The sequence below is a fragment of the Aotus nancymaae genome, unplaced genomic scaffold (genome assembly GCF_030222135.1).
Source record: "Aotus nancymaae isolate 86718 unplaced genomic scaffold, 86718_ANA_hifiasm-v0.15.2.pri h1tg000018l, whole genome shotgun sequence".
Taxonomy (NCBI): domain Eukaryota; kingdom Metazoa; phylum Chordata; class Mammalia; order Primates; family Aotidae; genus Aotus; species Aotus nancymaae.
This window is the reverse complement of record NW_026988430.1, coordinates 20,160,715-20,178,218: the sequence shown is the minus strand read 5'-3', so window position 1 is coordinate 20,178,218 and position 17,504 is coordinate 20,160,715. Positions and strand designations below refer to the sequence as shown.

The window sequence follows — 17,504 nt, the reverse complement described above, 5'->3', positions numbered from 1 at the left end:
AAAAAAAAAAAAAACACAATAAGAATATGAAAAAATCTTTTCTTCCTAAGATTTTCTAGGGAACTGGCAAAGAAAGGAGTAAAAACAGTCTAAATGGTAAATTCAGAGTGGCCACATGAGATCAGCTTTCCACATTTGTGAAATATAATCATCTCTATTGAATGTTACTGAAAATGGAAACAGGGTAAAATATAACTGCAGAATACTGCTTTACAAAAACTTTCAGAAAATCATATTCTTTAGCTATTTTTCCCATTCACTTCATATAATCTGGATTCATTCATGCCATAGTGTTTATTTATATCTTAAAGTAACAAGTCTACTTGTACACATTGATTTCATAACATCAGTAAATTTATATACTTGGAGATTTGTTTCTGGGTTATAATTCTTCCTCTGCGTCTCGTGACCGTTTCCGGGTATTCAAGGAATCTTCTGTCTGCAATGAACATGCAGAAGTAATAACAGTATCTCTAAATCCCTGAGGCTGCAAGATAAAAAATATAAATATAAAAATATGCTTTAAGAACATTTAAAGACCTATCTTCAAAATATTTTTAAGTAATTGGTAAGAAAGCTACTTTTTTCTAGGGCCGGATGAGGTGGCTCATGCCTGTAGCTCCAGAACTTTGGGAGGCTGAAGCAGGCAGATCACGAGGTCAGGAGTTTGAGACCACCCTGGCCAACGTGGTGAAACCCCACCTCTACTAAAAATATAAAAATTAGCGGGGCATGTTGGCGCATGCCTGTAGTCCCAGCTACTCAGGAGGCTGAGATAGGAGAATTGCTTGAACCCAGGAGGCAGAGGTTGCAGTGAGCCAAGATCATGCCACTGCACTCTAGCCTGGGTGACAGAGCAACACTTTGTCTCAAAAAAGAAAAGAAAGCTACTTAGTTCTTGAGATAGATATTTATCACCCACTGTGAATGAAGAGGATAAACCTCATGGGTATTTGTCTAAGCCTGGGCTATATTAGAATATTTTATATATACTTATTTATATGCATGCATACACACACACACACACACACACACAGAAATAACATTTTATTATAAAAATGTTCTCTAAAGGACAATCCTAACAAACTTTAAAATAGCTTTGTTAGATGAACTGAAAGGAAATAACCTAAGTCTTCGATACTTTACAGATTTATTTTCATCATTAAATACTCTAAAGTTTTCCAGCTAGGATATTTCAAATGTACCTGGATAGTGCAAAGTCTAGGTGGATAATTCAGTTTCAGAATCTCTATTTCTGTTTTTGTCCTTATAAAAATGAGATAAAGCCACAAGCAGTGGCTCATGCCTGTAATCCCAGCACTTTGGGAGGCTGAGATGGGTGAATCACTTGAGGTCAGGAGTTTGAGACCAGCCTGGCCAACATGGCAAAACCCTGTCTCTACTAAAAATACAAAAATTAGCCAGGCGTGTTAGCACATGCCTGTAATCCCAGCTACTAGGGAGGCTGAGGCAGGAGAATTGCTTGAACCAGTGGGCCAGAGTTTGCAGTAAGCCAAGATCGCGCCACTGCACTCCAGCCTGGGCAACACAGCAAGACTCCGTCTCAAAAGAAAAATGAGATGCCAAAAATATACTTGGGTCTCAACATTATTGATAAATATGCATATTTTATCCAAAAATATGTGTTCTATGATGTAAATTCACCGAAAAATTAACATCTTAAAGTGGGCTATATTTGGTGGCTACAATAGCTCTATAATAACTACAAGACCAAAATAAGTAATATTAGTATTTTTCTTTTCTGGAATCTTCAACAACTTTCCCTTTAAAGATTTTTAATATCCTGACATTACATATGGCATGGAACACACTACCCGAAAATAAGTATTTCCTCTGTTCTTAAGAATAAATTTCAGTCCATTTGTGACTACAATATTCTGTATATTACTATTTTGGGGACAATGTTCTAAGCATCAAAAGCTGTCCTCAAATATGCTTGCTGCCTACAGAAGTTAACAGAAGCAAGTTGTAAATTCTCTCTTCAGATAATTACTGCCCACCAATATAAAAATCCCACTCTAATCAAATAATACTGACTGTGATTTGAAACAGTACTGTGGATTCCTTCTGGCTGGGTGACTTGTACAATGTTGCCAACCTGCTCAAAGAAAAATAATACATACAAACACATAAACTTAATTAATTAAAAGTTCAAATGACCAAACTCATAATTTAAATGTATAGGTTTATTATATTAATAAATCTATTATTTTTTTCTGTAAGGACAAAAAATAGAGAGAAATATTAAAATACAACCTTAAATACCTGTATGTATTTAACAGAGTTGTTTACATGAGTGAAATTTTAAAGCAATCTAAAAGTTCAATGACTGATTTAAATAAACTATCTTATATATGAGATATTAGTTATGCTAAAAACTAAAGGTGGAAGGCCAGGCGTGGTGGCTCACATCTATAATCCCAGCACTTTGGGAAGCCAAGGTGGGCGGATCATGAGGTCAAGGGGTTTGAGACCATCCTGGTCAACATGGTGAAACCCTGTTTCTACTAAAAATACAAAAATTAGCTGGACATGGTGGCGCGAGCCTGTAGTCCCAGCTACTCGGGAGGCTGAGGCAGAATTGCTTGAACCCAGGAGGCGGAGGTTGCGGTGAGCCGAGATCACGCCACTGCACTCTAGCCTGGGTAACAAGAGCGAAACTCCGTCTCAAAAAAATAAAAATAAAAATAAAAAAACAAAAATTAGCTGGGGGTGGTAGTGCGCACCTGTAGCCCTAGCTACTTGGGAGGCTGAGGCAGGAGAATTGCTTGAACTCAGGAGGCAGAGGTTGGAGTGAGCCGAGATCGCGCCACTGCACTCTAGCCTGGTGCCTGGCAACAGAGCAAGACTCTGTCTCAAAAAAAAAAAGAAAAATTAGCCAGGCATGGTGGCAGGCACCTCTAGTCCCAGCTACTCGGCAGGCTGAGGCAGAAGAATCGCTTTAACTCAGGAGGCAGAGGTTGGAGTGAGCCGAGATTGTGCCACTGCACTCCAGCCCGGGCAACAGAGCAAGATTCTGTCTCAAAAAAACAAAACAAAAAAATAACAAAACAACAACAACAACAAAAAACTAAAGGTGGAAGAAAATATTCAATGAGATAGGAAAGTATTAATATACTAAATAAGTTATACTGTAGAATCTTATATTTATAAGTATGTATACAGACATCTAAAAAAATTGATAGAAGACTACAATCAAAAAGTTAATAGTTGTTACCACAAGGTAAACGTTGCTTGCTTGTATTTCCCAAACCGTCTCTAGTAAATCATGTATTTTTAATTATTGCTGAAGAACTGTGGTAATTTCTTATACTACAAATGAGAAACACTTACTCATATTATACCAATAAAAATAAGATAGGAAGGCATTGTTTTAAAATGATATGGCTCATGTCTGTAATCCTAGCTCTTTGGAGGCCAAGGCATAAGGATCGCTTGAAATCAGGAGTTTGAAGCCATCCTGAGCAACACAGTGAGACCCCCATCTCTACAAAAATAATAATAATAACATAAAATGATTATGTCCCAAAAACAAGTCATGATAGAACAGTATCTGGGATTTTATTATGTCTTATACAAAATAATATAAAACTGAAAGCTGAAGGTAGCTGAGAAATTTCTAAGCTCTTATTAACTATATTCAAGTACTGTAACAGCAACAAATATAAACAAAAACCTTTAAAACTGCTTTTTGGCCAGGTGTGGTGGCTCATGTCTGTAATCCCAGCACTTTGGGAGGCAAAGGCAGGAGGATTACCTGAGGTTGGGAGATCGAGATCAACCTGACCAACTTGGATAAACCCCATTTCTACTGAAAATACAAAATTAGCTGGGTGTGGTGGCCCATATTTGTAATCTCACTTACTTAGGAGGCTGAGGCAGGAGAATTGCTTGAACCTGGGAGGCTGAGGTTGCAGTGAGCTGAGATCAGGCCACTGTACTCCAGCCTGAGCAACAAGAGTGAAACTCCATCTCAAACAAACAAACAACAACAACAACAACAAAACTGCTTTTAAGAATTACTTTAGGCTGGGCACGGTGGTTCAGCCTGTAATCCCAGAACTTTGGGAGGCTGAGGTGGGCAAATCACTTGAGGTCAGGAGTTCGAGACCAGCCTGACTAACATGGAGAAACCCCATCTCTACTAAAAATACAAAATTAGCTGGGTGTGGTAGCATATGCCTGCAATCCCAGCTACTTGGGAGGCTGAGGCAGGAGAATCACTTCAACCTGGGAGGCAGGGATCACACCACTGTGATCCGTGAGCCGAGATCACACCATTGCACTCTACTGTGCAACAAGAGCAAAACTCTGTCTCAATAAATAAACAAAAAAAGATTTACTCTAAAACTGATACACTGTAACTTATTCACAATAGCCAGAATGTAGAAGCAACCCAAGTATGCATCCACAGATGAATTAACAAAATGTGGTATGTATATACAATAGAATATTATTCAGACTTAAAAAGGAAAAAAATTCTGACACATGCTACAACATAATGAGCCTTGAAGACATTATACTAAGTGAAATAAGTCAGTCACACCAGAACAAATATTGTATGATTCCAATTATATGGGGTAGGTAGACAAGTCAAATTCAGAGACAGAAGAAGGTAGAATGGTGATTGTCAGGGGCTAGGGGTAAAAAAGAATGAGAGTTAGCATTTAATGGGTACAGAGTTTCAGTATGGGAAGATGAAAAAAGTTCTGAAAATGGATGATGATAGTTGCATAATATTAATGTACTTAATGCCAATGAACTACATGTAAAAACTGTTAAAGTGGTAAATTTTTTTTTTTTTTTTTTTGAGATGGAGTTTCGCTTTTGTTACCCAGGCTGGAGTGCAATGGCGCGATCTCGGCTCACCGCAACCTCCGCCTCCTGGGTTCAGGCAATTCTCCTGCCTCAGCCTCCTGAGTAGCTGGGATTACAGGCACATGCCACCATGCCCAGCTAATTTTTTGTATTTTTAGCAAAGATGGGGTTTCACCACGTTGACCAGGATGGTCTCGATCTCTTGACCTCGTGATCCACCCGCCTTGGCCTCCCAAAGTGCTGGGATTATAGGCTTGAGCTACCGCGCCCGGCCGGTAAATTTTTTTTTGACACAGCATCTCGCACTGTTGCCCAGGCTGTAGTGCAGTGGCACAGTCTTGGTTCACTGCAATCTCTGCCTTGTGAGTTCAAGCAATTCTCCTGCCTCAGCCTCCCGAGTAGCTGGGACTACAGGTGTGTGTTACCATACCCAGCCAATTTTTTTGTAGTTTTAGTAGAGATGGGGTTTCACCATGTTGGCCAGGATGGTCTTGATCTCCTGACCTTGTGATCCGCCCGCCTCAGCCTCCCAAAGTGCTTGGATTACAGGCATGAGCCGCTGCACATGGCCAAAGTGGTAAATTTTATGATATATATATATATATATATATATATATATATAAAACCACAATTTAATAAAATGGATATAATATGCTCCTGCCCCTTGGATGGAAAAAAAAACCCTAATATAATACACAAAATACAGATTCTAAAGTAAAGGAAAATAAGATTCTCAAGTTATAAGGGTCTAAAGTAAAGGAAAATAAGATTCTCAAGTTATATTTATTTACACAAAATATAATGATTTGCTTTCAAAGACAATTCAAAAAGGACATTTTGGCTATGATTTGTTACTCTCTTGATTTTGAAATTGCCCCTCTTCTTAGACACAATTCAAAAGAAAAACAGAGACCAAAAAACAGCAGAATCCAAAATGTCCTATACTCCATAATTGCAACCTTACATATAAACAAAATAACTGCTAAGTAATATGTAATATAAAAATAGCTGTGTGGAGCCAGGTGTGGTGGCTCATGCCTGTAATCTCAGCACTTTGGGAGGCCCAGGTGGGCGGATCATGAGATCAGGAGTTTGAGACCAGCCTGGCCAACATGGTGAAACCCTGTCTCCACTAAAGATACAAAAACAAAAATTACCCAGGTGTGGTGGCGTGCAACTATAATCCCAGCTACTCGGAAGGCTAAGGCAGGAGAATCGCTTGAACCGGGGAGTCGGAGGTTGCAGTGAGCCAAGATTGCATCACTGCATTCCAGCCTGGGCAACAGGGCAAACCTTAGTCTTAAAAAAAAAAGAATAGCTGTGTTGAATGGGATTATAAACTTTTAGGGTTGATAATCTATCTTTAATGCAAAAATTCACAAAAAAAGAGAGACAAGGTGTATTTTAACCTGACTTTATTAGGAAATAACTTTTTGAATGACAAAAATCAGCTAGCCTGTCAAAAAATCAGTATCCAAATCACCTCATATCAACAGTATGTCCAAAAAAGGTACCTAGTACATCTCTCCCAAGGAAATTATTAAAAAGTAATAAGCTTTTAAGAAGCATTTACATGCTTATTAAGAATCCTTAAGTCAGCTGGGCACAGTGGCTCATGTCTGTAATCCCAGCACATTGAGAGGCTGAGGTGGGTGGATCACTTGAGGTCAGGCATTAGAGACCAGCCTGGCCAAAATAGTGAAACTCCATCTCTACTAAAAATACAAAAATTAGCCAGGTGTGGTGGCACATGCCTGTAATCCAGCTACTTGGGAGGCTGAGGCAGGAGAATTGCTTGAACGGGGGAGGTGGAGGTTGCAGGAAGCTGATATCGTGCCACTGCAATCCAGCCTGGGTGACAGAGTGAGACTCCATCTCAAAAAACAAACAAAAAGAATCCTAAAGTCAAAGGGGCATTAATTATTCAGGCTGAAAATCAACCTCAAATTTCTAGGTAAAAATGCCATTTTTATACATTATGTCTCTTTAGAAATCTTTTTTTTTTCAGAGACAGAGTTTCACTCTTCTTGCCCAGGCTGGAGTGCAATGACGCGATCTTGGCTCACTCCCGAAACCTCCGCCTCTTGGGTTCAAGCAATTCTCCTGCCTCTGCCTCCCGAGTAGCTGGGATTACAGGCACTTGCCACCAGGCCCAGCTAATTTTGTATTTTTATTACAGATGGGGTTTTTCCATGTTGGTCAGGCTGGTCTCGAACTCCCAACCTCAGGTGATCTGCCTGTTTCGGCCTCCCAAAGTGCTGGGATTACAGGTGTGAGCCACTGCGCCCAGCTAGAGATCTTTTTAAATGAAAAACTAAACCAAAGAATCACTTGGCTCATGGCCCCAGCTGAGATGTAGCTTAACATATGGCTGAACTACATAGTTTGGGTCAGGAAGAAATAAGACAGAAGCACAATTTGTGCTCTAAAACTGAGCACACATATGAAACACTGTGTGGGGGTGTTGATTTATTACTCTACCACCAGATCTTCTTGGCAAAGAGTAGTGTAATTCTGAATAATCATGGCCTCATATAATTATGAATATGCAAATTGGAGGAAAACCCACATATTATAAAGACACAGATAAAGGTATTTATTTTAATAACTGTTGGAATATTATTCCATCATTAGTCTAAGGGTAAAAATCAGGTGTTACTGGTAAAGGATGGGGTCTGGGACATGAGATAGTACACTTAAGTTCAATTCCCAATATAAATTTGGCTATTTAAGATTTTTATTTCGGGACGGGTGCCGTGGCTCATGCCTACAATCCCATCACTTTGGGAGGCCAAGGTAGCTGGACTGCCTGAGCTTAGGAGTTCAAGACCAGCCTGGGCAACATCTCGAAACCCTGTTTCTACAAAAAATACAAAAATTAGCTGGGTGTCGTGGTACATGCCTGTGGTCCCAGCTAATTGGGAGGCTGAGGTGGGAGGACTGCTTGAGCCCAGGAGGTTGAGGCTGCAGTAACCTGAGATCATACTACTGCACCACTGCACTCCAGCCTGGACAACAAAGCAAGACCCTGTGTCAAAAAAAAAAAAAGATTTTTAGTCATCCTATCCAAATGAAAAATGTTCATTTTTATAACTATTTTTCCCTGATATGAATTTCCATTTTCATCCTTTTAAAATAAACTAAAATTTTAAAAGCATAAAGCATACAAAATTTCATGCAACTTTTTTTTTTTTTTTTTTGAGATGGAGTCTCGCTCTGCTGCCCAAGTTCACTGCAACCTCTGCCTCCTGAGGAGCTGAGATTAAAGTAACCCACCACCATGCCTTGCTAATATTTTTGTATTTTTAGTAGAGACAGGGTTTTGCCATGTTGGCCAGGCTGTTCTCGAACTCCTGACCTCAGGTGCCTTGGCCTCCCAAAGTGCTGGGATTAGAGGCATCAGCCACTGAGCCCAGCCCCATGTAACTTTTTTTTTTTTTTTTTTTTTTTTTTAAATATCTTATAGACGAGGTCCCATTTTGTGGCCCAGCCTGAAGCGTAATAGCACAATCATAACTCACTGTGACCTTGACTTCCTGGGCTCAAGTGATTTTCCTACCTCAGCCTCCGAAGTAGTTAGGATTATAGGTGTGCACCACCATGCCTGGCTAATTTTTTGTTTTTCTGTAGAGATGGTGTCTCGCCATCTTACCCAGGCTGTTCTCCAACTTCTGGGGCTCAAGCTCATGCAACTTTAACAACTTAAAGATGTCAGGCTTCAAATTATAAAGAGTAAAACTACTCTATTAAATGAGGTCTGTTTATTTTGATTACATAAAGTATGTATATTATTTATCATATATCCACAGCCTGAAAAAAAAAAGAAAGATTTGAAGAAAAAAGATTTTACCTAAAAAAGGCAATAAGCTACATATTCAGATTGGCTGGCAATCAATACAATACTACAATTACCTTCTAGAAACAGTTATTATAGGAGAAAAGGAACACACTCTTATTATAAAGTCAGCTATGGCTGGGTGCAGTGGCTCACGCCTGTAATCCCAGCACTTTGGGAGGCTGAGGTGGGCAGATCACCTGAGGTCAGGGGTTTGAGAGCAGCCTGGTCAACATAGTGAAACCCTGTCTCTACCAAAAGTATAAAATCAGCCGGGCATGGTGGCAGGCATCTGTAATCCCAGCTACTCAGGAGACTGAGACAGGAGAATCACTTGACCCTGGGAGGTGGAGGTTGCAGTGAGCCAAGATCTCGCCATTGCACCCCAGCCTGGACAAAGAGAGTTTCAAAAAGTTTTTTTGAAACTCCCTCTCAAAAAAAAAATGGTTTACGAAGTCAGCAATAAAATGTAGATAATACTATTTCAGTCTACAGGCATACCACTATGAACGTACCTGATCTCATCTGATAATACTATTTCATAGAATTATGTGGAAAATAAAAATTACACACACACACACATCCCCCCCCCACACAGTACTTTGCACAATAAAGGCCAGTTAATAAATAGTCAATAAATAGTAGCTATTATTTACTACTTATTTATTCAGTTAACCTTTCCGGGCCTTGGTTTTCTGACTTTTAATAATAATAGGTCAGTGTATAGGTTAAGATGAAAAAAATAATAATAATAGGTATAGGTTCTGTAAATAATTATTGAAAAGATTATCTGAAATGTTGTATTTAAAGGGCCTAGTAAGCCAGGCACTGTGGCTCACGCCTGTAATCCCAGCATTTTGGGAGGCTGAGGCAGATGGATCACAAGCTCAAGAGATTGAGATCATCCTGGCCAATATGGTGAAACCCTGACTCTACTAAAAATACAAAAATTAGCTGGGCATGGTGGCACGCGCCTGTAGTCCCAGGTACTTAGGAGGCTGAGGCAGGAGAATTGCTTGAACCTGGGAGGCGGAGATTGCAGTGAGCCAAGATCGTGCCATTGCACTCCAGTCTATGTGACAGAGCAAGACTCTGTCTCAAAAAAAGAAAAAATAAAATAAAGTGCCTAGTAAAATACCTAGCACAAGCAAGCACTGACTAAAATGACAGTAAGATAAATAAATAAAAATTAAAAAAATAAAATATGCAATGTAGAAAAAATATTATAGAACAGCAGATTTCTCCCAAATCTATCTATATTCAATATTGGTGTTGTGCATCATTTTCTTGTTTTTTTGTTTTGTTTTGTTTTGTTTTTGAGACAGAGTCTCACTCTGTTGCCAGGCTGGAGGGCAGTGGCATGATCTCAGCTCACTGCAATCTCCACCTCCCTAGTTCAAGTGATTAGTGAATTATAGTCTGAAGAAGACTACTTACTGTATATTAGCTCAGGCAGAATTCCTAAGAAAAAATAAATGATGGAATGTGCTTTACAGAATAATTTAAAACTGGGAAAGTATAAGAATACGTTCAAAAGACTCTTAGCTGGAGAACTGTTGCCAAATCTTTACAATAAGGTTTGGTGCTGAGAAAAGAACTCTTTGTCAATCTAGTAGACAGTGACTTACTTACAAACTTAGGGGAACTATCTTAACTTGTGATCATAGAAAAAAAAAATTAAACCAGTCATATTGGTTTACAGTAAAAAGTCTGTTTAAATTTGGGGGAGGTAGTCAATAGTAAAGTACTACATATTGTTAGGGGGGAAAAAACGTTACCGGGGGGAAAAAAACGTTACCTGATCTCTTTGGAAATACCATTTTTAAAGTAGACACAAACTGCACGATCAGTTGCAAAAGATATATATAGAAGTGTAATCAGTTATGATACGAGCTTCAGGTCAGTAAAACCTAACTTGGTCAGGCAGGATTTTTTTGTTTGTAGAACAACAAAGAAATGCAGATTAAAAAACAGACAATTTCACTGGCTAGGCCCAATATGTATTTAAGTGACCCTTTAGTCCATCTTTGCTTGCATGCTATCTTAATTTCTCCCTTTATTAGAGCATTTCCAAACCAAGATCTCTAGGTTATACCAATTAGTCACAAAGCAGAGAGGCTAGCATAAATCTGACATTTTCTATAAGTGTAGGAAAGACTTCACAGCTTTCAATGGCCTATTTTCAAGAAAATAAAAGCTGCTTTGTTCACTTGCTCAGCTGCTTTAAAAACAAATACAAAGATTTCATGCTGCCATACTTTTAAAGAACAATACTTGTGAAACTGGATAATAAAAGCTGGACAGCAAAATACAAAATAAAAAAAAAAACAGACACAATTTCATACAAGAAATACACTAAGCAACTAAGAAAAACAATCCTATCTTCCAAATAAACTAATTATAAAGCTAACTTCGACAATTTTCCTTTTGTCCTGATTTTATTCTTTCTTTTCAATCTCTTCCAGGAACATAGAGTACTAACCTCCTTCTACATGGCTAATAAATGATTTCAAAGAGCTTCAGAAAATGGCATTCCTTGGCCACCTACTCATTTCAGGTGCATGCACCCCATCATTTAAATATTCCAGAGAATTTCCTATGTAGCTAAATGTGCAGTAATAACAACGAACACATTTCTATGTTTCCTCTAGGTGATATCAGACAAGGCAACAATATAGATCATTGTATATCTAACCCACAGGACTAGCTCTAAGAAACTTGTAAGTGTTCATTCAGTGTAATTAACCCAATATTCAGAATTATTAACTTGTTTCTATACTGACCTTTGCTTTCGGTCCCAATGAAAGATTAGCCGTATTGTAGCAGCATGTCCCCAACTTTCCCCTGAGAGTAAAGAACATAATAACTGTATATTGCCTTACTGACTTGGTTATAAATTTCTCAGAATGCCTCTGATCAAATATAATCTTACTTTACTTAATTTAACATAACAAAAGTATACTTGCTTTAAAAAAAAAAACCTGGGAAATGAGTAACATCCTGAGATTACAAGATTTTTACCTATCTAGGGGAATACTGCAAATCATTATCCTCTATTTGCTTTGAGAAAACAAATAGTCCATATATTTGCCAATTTTCCGTATCATCAAACCTAACATATTTCTGACCTCCAGAAGAAAAGTAAAAACTCTGGTAGAATATTCTTTAAGATTTTAGTGGATATACATCTTGAAGCATTGCATTCTAACAAAACCACGATATTCACTGTAGTGTGATTTAAGTGGATTCACCCCTCCTTCTGCCTAACACTGTGAATTATCTGGGGGCGAGAATCTTTGACACAGTAGTTGCTAGACAGTAGATACTCAACTTTTTGAGACAGTCTCGCTCTGTCACCCAGGCTGGAGTGCAGTGGCACGATTCTAGCTTCTCACAGCCTGCATCTTCCACGTTCAAGCAATTCTCATGCCTCAGCCTCCCAAGTTGGTGGGATTACAAGTGTGTGCCACCATGTCTGGCTAATTTTTTGTATTTTTAGTTGAGATGGAGTTTCACCATATTAGCAAGCTAGTCTTGAACTCCTGGCCTCAAGTGATCCACCTCAGCCTCCCAAGGTGCTAGGATTACAGGTGTGAGACACTGTGTCTGGTCACTCAATAAATGTTAAGTAACTAAAAGAAATAGTCAGTATCTAAGGGTACTGTACTTAGTGCTAAGATTAACCAGTGAACAAGACAAACACAGTCTGCTTTCATGGAGCTTATAGTACTCAATGAGAATCAAATGAAAGAGATAGGAAAAACTGTGATTAACTAAAATGTTTATCTCATTGATTACCCACCTAATGCAGGAATGAGCAAGGCCTGATTTTTATCAATCTTTGTTGTCATCTGATTGGTTAAAATTACCTATAAAAACAAAATGTAAGAAAATTAGGTGAGTCTCTTTAAAAATTATCAAGTAAAGTCTTGTGATTTTAGTAATCTGAAAATAATCTACCTACTAAAGATGGCCATTTATGTAATAAAAATTCTTCTGATTAAAAAAACTTTAAAAATCTACCCATAAAATATGTAGTTATCTGAAAACACAATTCTACTGATCATAAAATATTTTATTTTCATACTTTAGAGATGGGGTCTTGCTGGTTGCCCAGGTTGGCCTTGAAGTCCGAAAATCACATAATCCTCCCACCTCAGCCTCCAGAATAGCTGGGACTAGAGGAGTTTGCCACATCTAGCTCACAAAACTTTTTTTTTAAGGGACAAGGTCTTGCTATGTTGCCCAGGATGATTTTGAAGTCCTGGGCTCAAGCGATCCTCCTGCCTCAGCCTCCCAAAGTACTGGAATTATAGGCATGAACCAAAGTGCATGACCTACAAAAAACTTTTTAAAAAATTGGCTGGGCATGGTGGTGCACAGCTGTAGTCCCACCTACTCAGGAGGCTGAGGTGGGAGAATTGCTTGAGCCCAGGAGGTTGAGGCAGGAGTGAGCCATGATTATGTCACTGAACTCCAGCCTGGTGACCAAGCAAGACCTCGTCTCAAGAAAGAAAAAAGAAAGATTGAGTCTTGCTCTGTTGCCTAGGCTGGAGTGCAGTGGCGTAATCTCGGCTCACTTCAACCTCCACCTCCCTGCCTCAGCCTCCCAAGTAGCTAGGATTACAGGTGCCTGCCACCACGGATGGCTAATTTTTGTATTTTTAGTAAAGACGGGGGTTCACCATGTTGGCTAGGCTGGTCTTGAACTCCTGACCTCAAGTGATCCACCTGCCTCAGCCTCCCAAAGTGCTGGGATTACAGGCATGAGTCACTGCAACTGGCCTGAGTCCATGTTCTTTATCACTTATTGCCTCCCCAGAATATTTTTATTCAAAGGAATATGAAATCCTTAATAAATACCTCAATGTTTACATTTTTAGGAAGGAGGCAAATACAGTATTAGTTTATAATCTTATAGGAAAAAAAGAAACTGAGGCAACAAATTATGAGAAGAGACTTAAAATCATAAAGAAAGTACAATATAAGTAGAGGAACTAGGAAAAAAAAATCCTAGTAGTCAGGTCAAATGACTCCAAATTATGATTATGCTAGGCGGCTAGTAACAGCCACAGGTGTTGCTTTGGAACTCACAGATGGCCCTCAAAGTTTCATATTGTTAATTCTCTTGGAATAAATACTGACCTACAAAAAAGGTTCCAGGTTTTGAAAGATAGTAATTTTAAATAAAACAGGGAAAACAAAAGTGTTTAAGGCTGACTTAACATAGAAGTCAGATCTGTTATTTTTCCACCCCAAAATCTCCAGAAATGGTTACTTTATATATTCTTCTAATACAGATCTTCCCTCCAGAAAAAAGAGTTAATATTGCAAGCTAAAACTGATAACAAAATTCCATGAAAAATAGTAAGAAAAAGTTGTCTACTCTGAAAATGAATTTTTTACATAAGAAAACTGAGAAACAGGCTGGGCCCGGTGGCTCACACCTGTAATCCCAATGCTTTGCAGGGATGAGGCAGGCACATCACCTAAGGTCAGGAGTTCAAGAACAGCCTGGCCAACATGGCGAAACCCCGTCCTAAAAATACAAAAAATTAGCCAGGCATTGGGGCAGGCACCTGTAACCCCAGCTACTCTGGAGGCTGAGGCAGGAGAATCGCTTAAATCCAGGAGGCGGAGGTTGCAGTGAGCCAAGATTGCACCATTTTACTCCACCCTGGGTGACAAGAGCGAGATTTCATCTCAAAAAAAAAAAAAAACCTGAGAAAAAAAGGTTGTTTGGCTGTTACCATTGCACTGGTAACACCCTAAAATTTCTTTCTTTCTTTTTTTTTTTTTTGAGATGAAATCTTGCTCTTGTCACCCAGGGTGGAGTAAAATGGTGCAATCTTGGCTCACTGCAACCTCCGTCTCCTGGGTTCAAGCAATTCTTCCACCTCAGCCTCCTGAGTAGCTGGGACTACAGGCACGTGCCACCATGCCCGACTAGTTTTTTTGTATTTTTAGTAGAGACGGAGTTTCACGGTGTTGGCCAGGATGGTCTCCATCTCTTGAGCTCGTGATCTGCCTGCCTCGGCCTCCCAAAGTGCTGGGATTACAGGCGTGAGCCACCGCGCCCAGCCAAAATTTCTATTTAGCCACAAAGGAAAAATCTATGATCCACCTAGATCTCAATTAGGTACCAAGGTGATGACATAATTTTCTTCTAGTTCCTCTCCCCTTACATGCCATAGGGCATTCTCCCTTTGTTACCTCACATCAGGCTCCTTAGAATAAGCTAAGCAGGAACTTAAATTGGTAGCTTTTTTTAAGAATATTTCTTAGAGATGGGGTCTCATTCTGTCACCCAGGCTGGGGTGCAGGGGCACAATCATAGCTCACTGCCTTGAAGTCCTGGGCTCAAGCAATCATCCTGCCTCAGCCTCCCTAGTAGCTGGAACTATAGGTATGCACCAGCATGCCTAGCTAATTTTTAAATTATTTGTAGAGACAGGGTTTCGCAGTGTTGTCTAGACCAACCTCGAACTCCTGGCCTCAAGTGATGCTCCCACCTCGGCCTCCCAAAGTGCTGGGATTATAGGCATGAGTCACAGTGCCTGGCCCATGTGTAGCTTTTAAAAGTTAAATTAAAACTATAAATTCAGTAGCTCAGTAGCATTCGCTGTATTTCAAGTGAACAGCCATGCAGCTACTGTACTAGACTGTACATTTTCATCTTTCCATCAGTTCTACTGGACAGTGCTGGTTTAGAGAGTATTTAGTTTACCCATTACATATCTTCAGGAAAATATAAATCGAACTGCTGATTTACCAGGTATTCGACATATCAAAATTAGAATTTCCATTATTAGCAAATATTTATATAGTAATTATATTATTTTTGCAAAACGATTGGCCTTCATGATACAAATGAAAATTATTATGTGATTATGCCAAGCTTCTAAAGAGTAAGTGTTTTTTTTTTTTTTTTTGATGGAGTCTCACTCTGCTGCCCAAGCTGGAGTACAGTGGCATGACCTCGGCTCACTGCAACCTCCACCTCCCAGTTCAAGTGATTCTCCTGCCTCAGCCTCCCAAGTAGCTAGGATTACAGGTGCCCGCCACCACGTCCATCTAATTTTTTTTGTATTTTTAGTAGAAACAGGGTTTAACTATGTTGGCCAGGCTGGTTGCAAATTCCTGATCCACCCACCTTGGCCGCCCAAAGTGCAAGGATTACAGGCATGAGCCACTGTGCCCAGCAGAAAAGAGGGTTTTTTTTGAAAAAAACCTGGAACTCTGTTTCCCAGAACCCAGAATTACTTTCTCCATAGGGTACAAGGTTATAGTTGACCACAAGAAAAATTCGCATGAGATTTGAAAAGTAACAGTGAAGGAGCAGACATTTTAAATATTCTGAAGGTCATTGTGAGGTGGGGGTTTCTTTTTTCGGGTGATGGAAATATTCTAAAATTAGACAGTGTTGATGGCTGCAAAACTCTGTGAATACACTAAAAATCACTGAATTGTACACTTTAAAAGGATAAATTTTAAGGTATATGGATTATATGTCATTAAAGCAGTTTAAAAAATCATGCTAATAATCAAAGAAACTTTTTTTTTTTTGAGATGGAGTCTTGCTCTGTAGCCCAAGCTGGAGTGCAACCTCCACCTCCTGGGTTCAAGCAATTCTCCTGCCTCAGTCTCCCAAGCAGCTGGGACTGCAAGTGCAAACCACCACACCCAGCTGATTTTTTCATATTTTTAGTATGAAAATGTGGCCATATTGGCCAGGCTTGTCTCAAACTCTTGACCTCAGGTGATCCACCCTCCTCGGCCTCCCAAAGTGCTGGGATTACAGGCATGAGCCACTGCGCCAGGCCAAGAAACATATTTTTTAAAGGACTTTCCCCATATCAATTTGGCAAAGATTTAAAAGACTGGTACCCAAAGTTGGTAAAGATATGGGAAAACAAGTGTTCCCATTCATTGCTGTAGAGACATACTTTGGAACACGGTTTCTGAGGGTAATTTTATAATCTATAACAAATGTTCAAAAATCGATTTCTTTGGCCTAATAGTTTCACTTTAAGAAATTTATTCTAGGCTAGGTGTGGTAGCTCATGCCTGTAATCCCAGCACTTTGGGAGGCTGAGAAGGGTGGATCACTTGAGGCCAGGAGTTTGGGACCAGTCTGGCCAACATGGTGAAACCCCATCTCTATTAAAAATACAAAAATTAGCCAGGTGTGGTCATGCACACCTGTAATCCCAGCTACTCGGGAGATTCAGGTATGAGAAGCTCTTGAACCTTAGAGGTGGAGGCTGTGGTGAGCTGAGATTGTGCCACTGTGCTCCAGCCTGGGTGACAGAACAAGACTCTGTCTCAAACAAACAAACAAACAAAAAAAAAAAAAAAAGAAAGAAAGAAAGAAAGGAAAAAGAGAAAATCAATAGAGAGGTGGTTAAAAAACTACGTTCCAGGCCTGGCACAGTGGCTCATGCCTATGGAAGGCTGAGACAGGTGGATTCCTTAAGCCCAGAAGTTAGAGACCAGCCTGGGCAACATAGTGAGACCTCATCTCCACAAAAAATTTATGTATGTATGTATGTATGAGACAGAGTCTTGCTCTGTTGCCCAGGCTGGAGTGCAGTGGTATGATCTTGGCTCACTCTAACCTCTGCTTCCCGAGTTCAAGTGATTCTCCTGCCTCAGCCTCCTGAGTAGCTGGGACTATAAGTGTGCACCACCACGCCCAGCTAATTTTTGTATTATTAGTAGAGACAAAGATTCACTATGTTGGTCAGGCTGTTCTCTAACTCTTGACCTCAAGTGATCCGCCTACCTCAGCCTCCCAAAGTGGTGGGATTACAGGTGTAAACCACTGCAC

The 17,504-nt window shown here is 39.7% G+C and overlaps 1 protein-coding gene across 2 annotated transcripts in view; it reads right to left on the bottom strand.

The window, feature by feature from the left end:
- Positions 1 to 275: 275 nt before the first annotated feature.
- Positions 276 to 17,504, bottom strand: part of RAD51C (RAD51 paralog C) — a 50,840-nt gene continuing 33,611 nt past the window's right edge. For both annotated transcript variants that reach the window (XM_012445577.2, XM_012445579.2), the window contains exons 6-9: positions 12,477 to 12,543; positions 11,458 to 11,518; positions 2,059 to 2,119; positions 276 to 487 (exon numbers count right to left, since the gene is read on the bottom strand). In XM_012445577.2, coding sequence (XP_012301000.1) covers positions 383 to 487; positions 2,059 to 2,119; positions 11,458 to 11,518; positions 12,477 to 12,543 — 294 coding nt within the window. In that variant the 3' untranslated portion in view covers positions 276 to 382. The remainder of the gene's footprint in view (positions 488 to 2,058; positions 2,120 to 11,457; positions 11,519 to 12,476; positions 12,544 to 17,504) is intronic.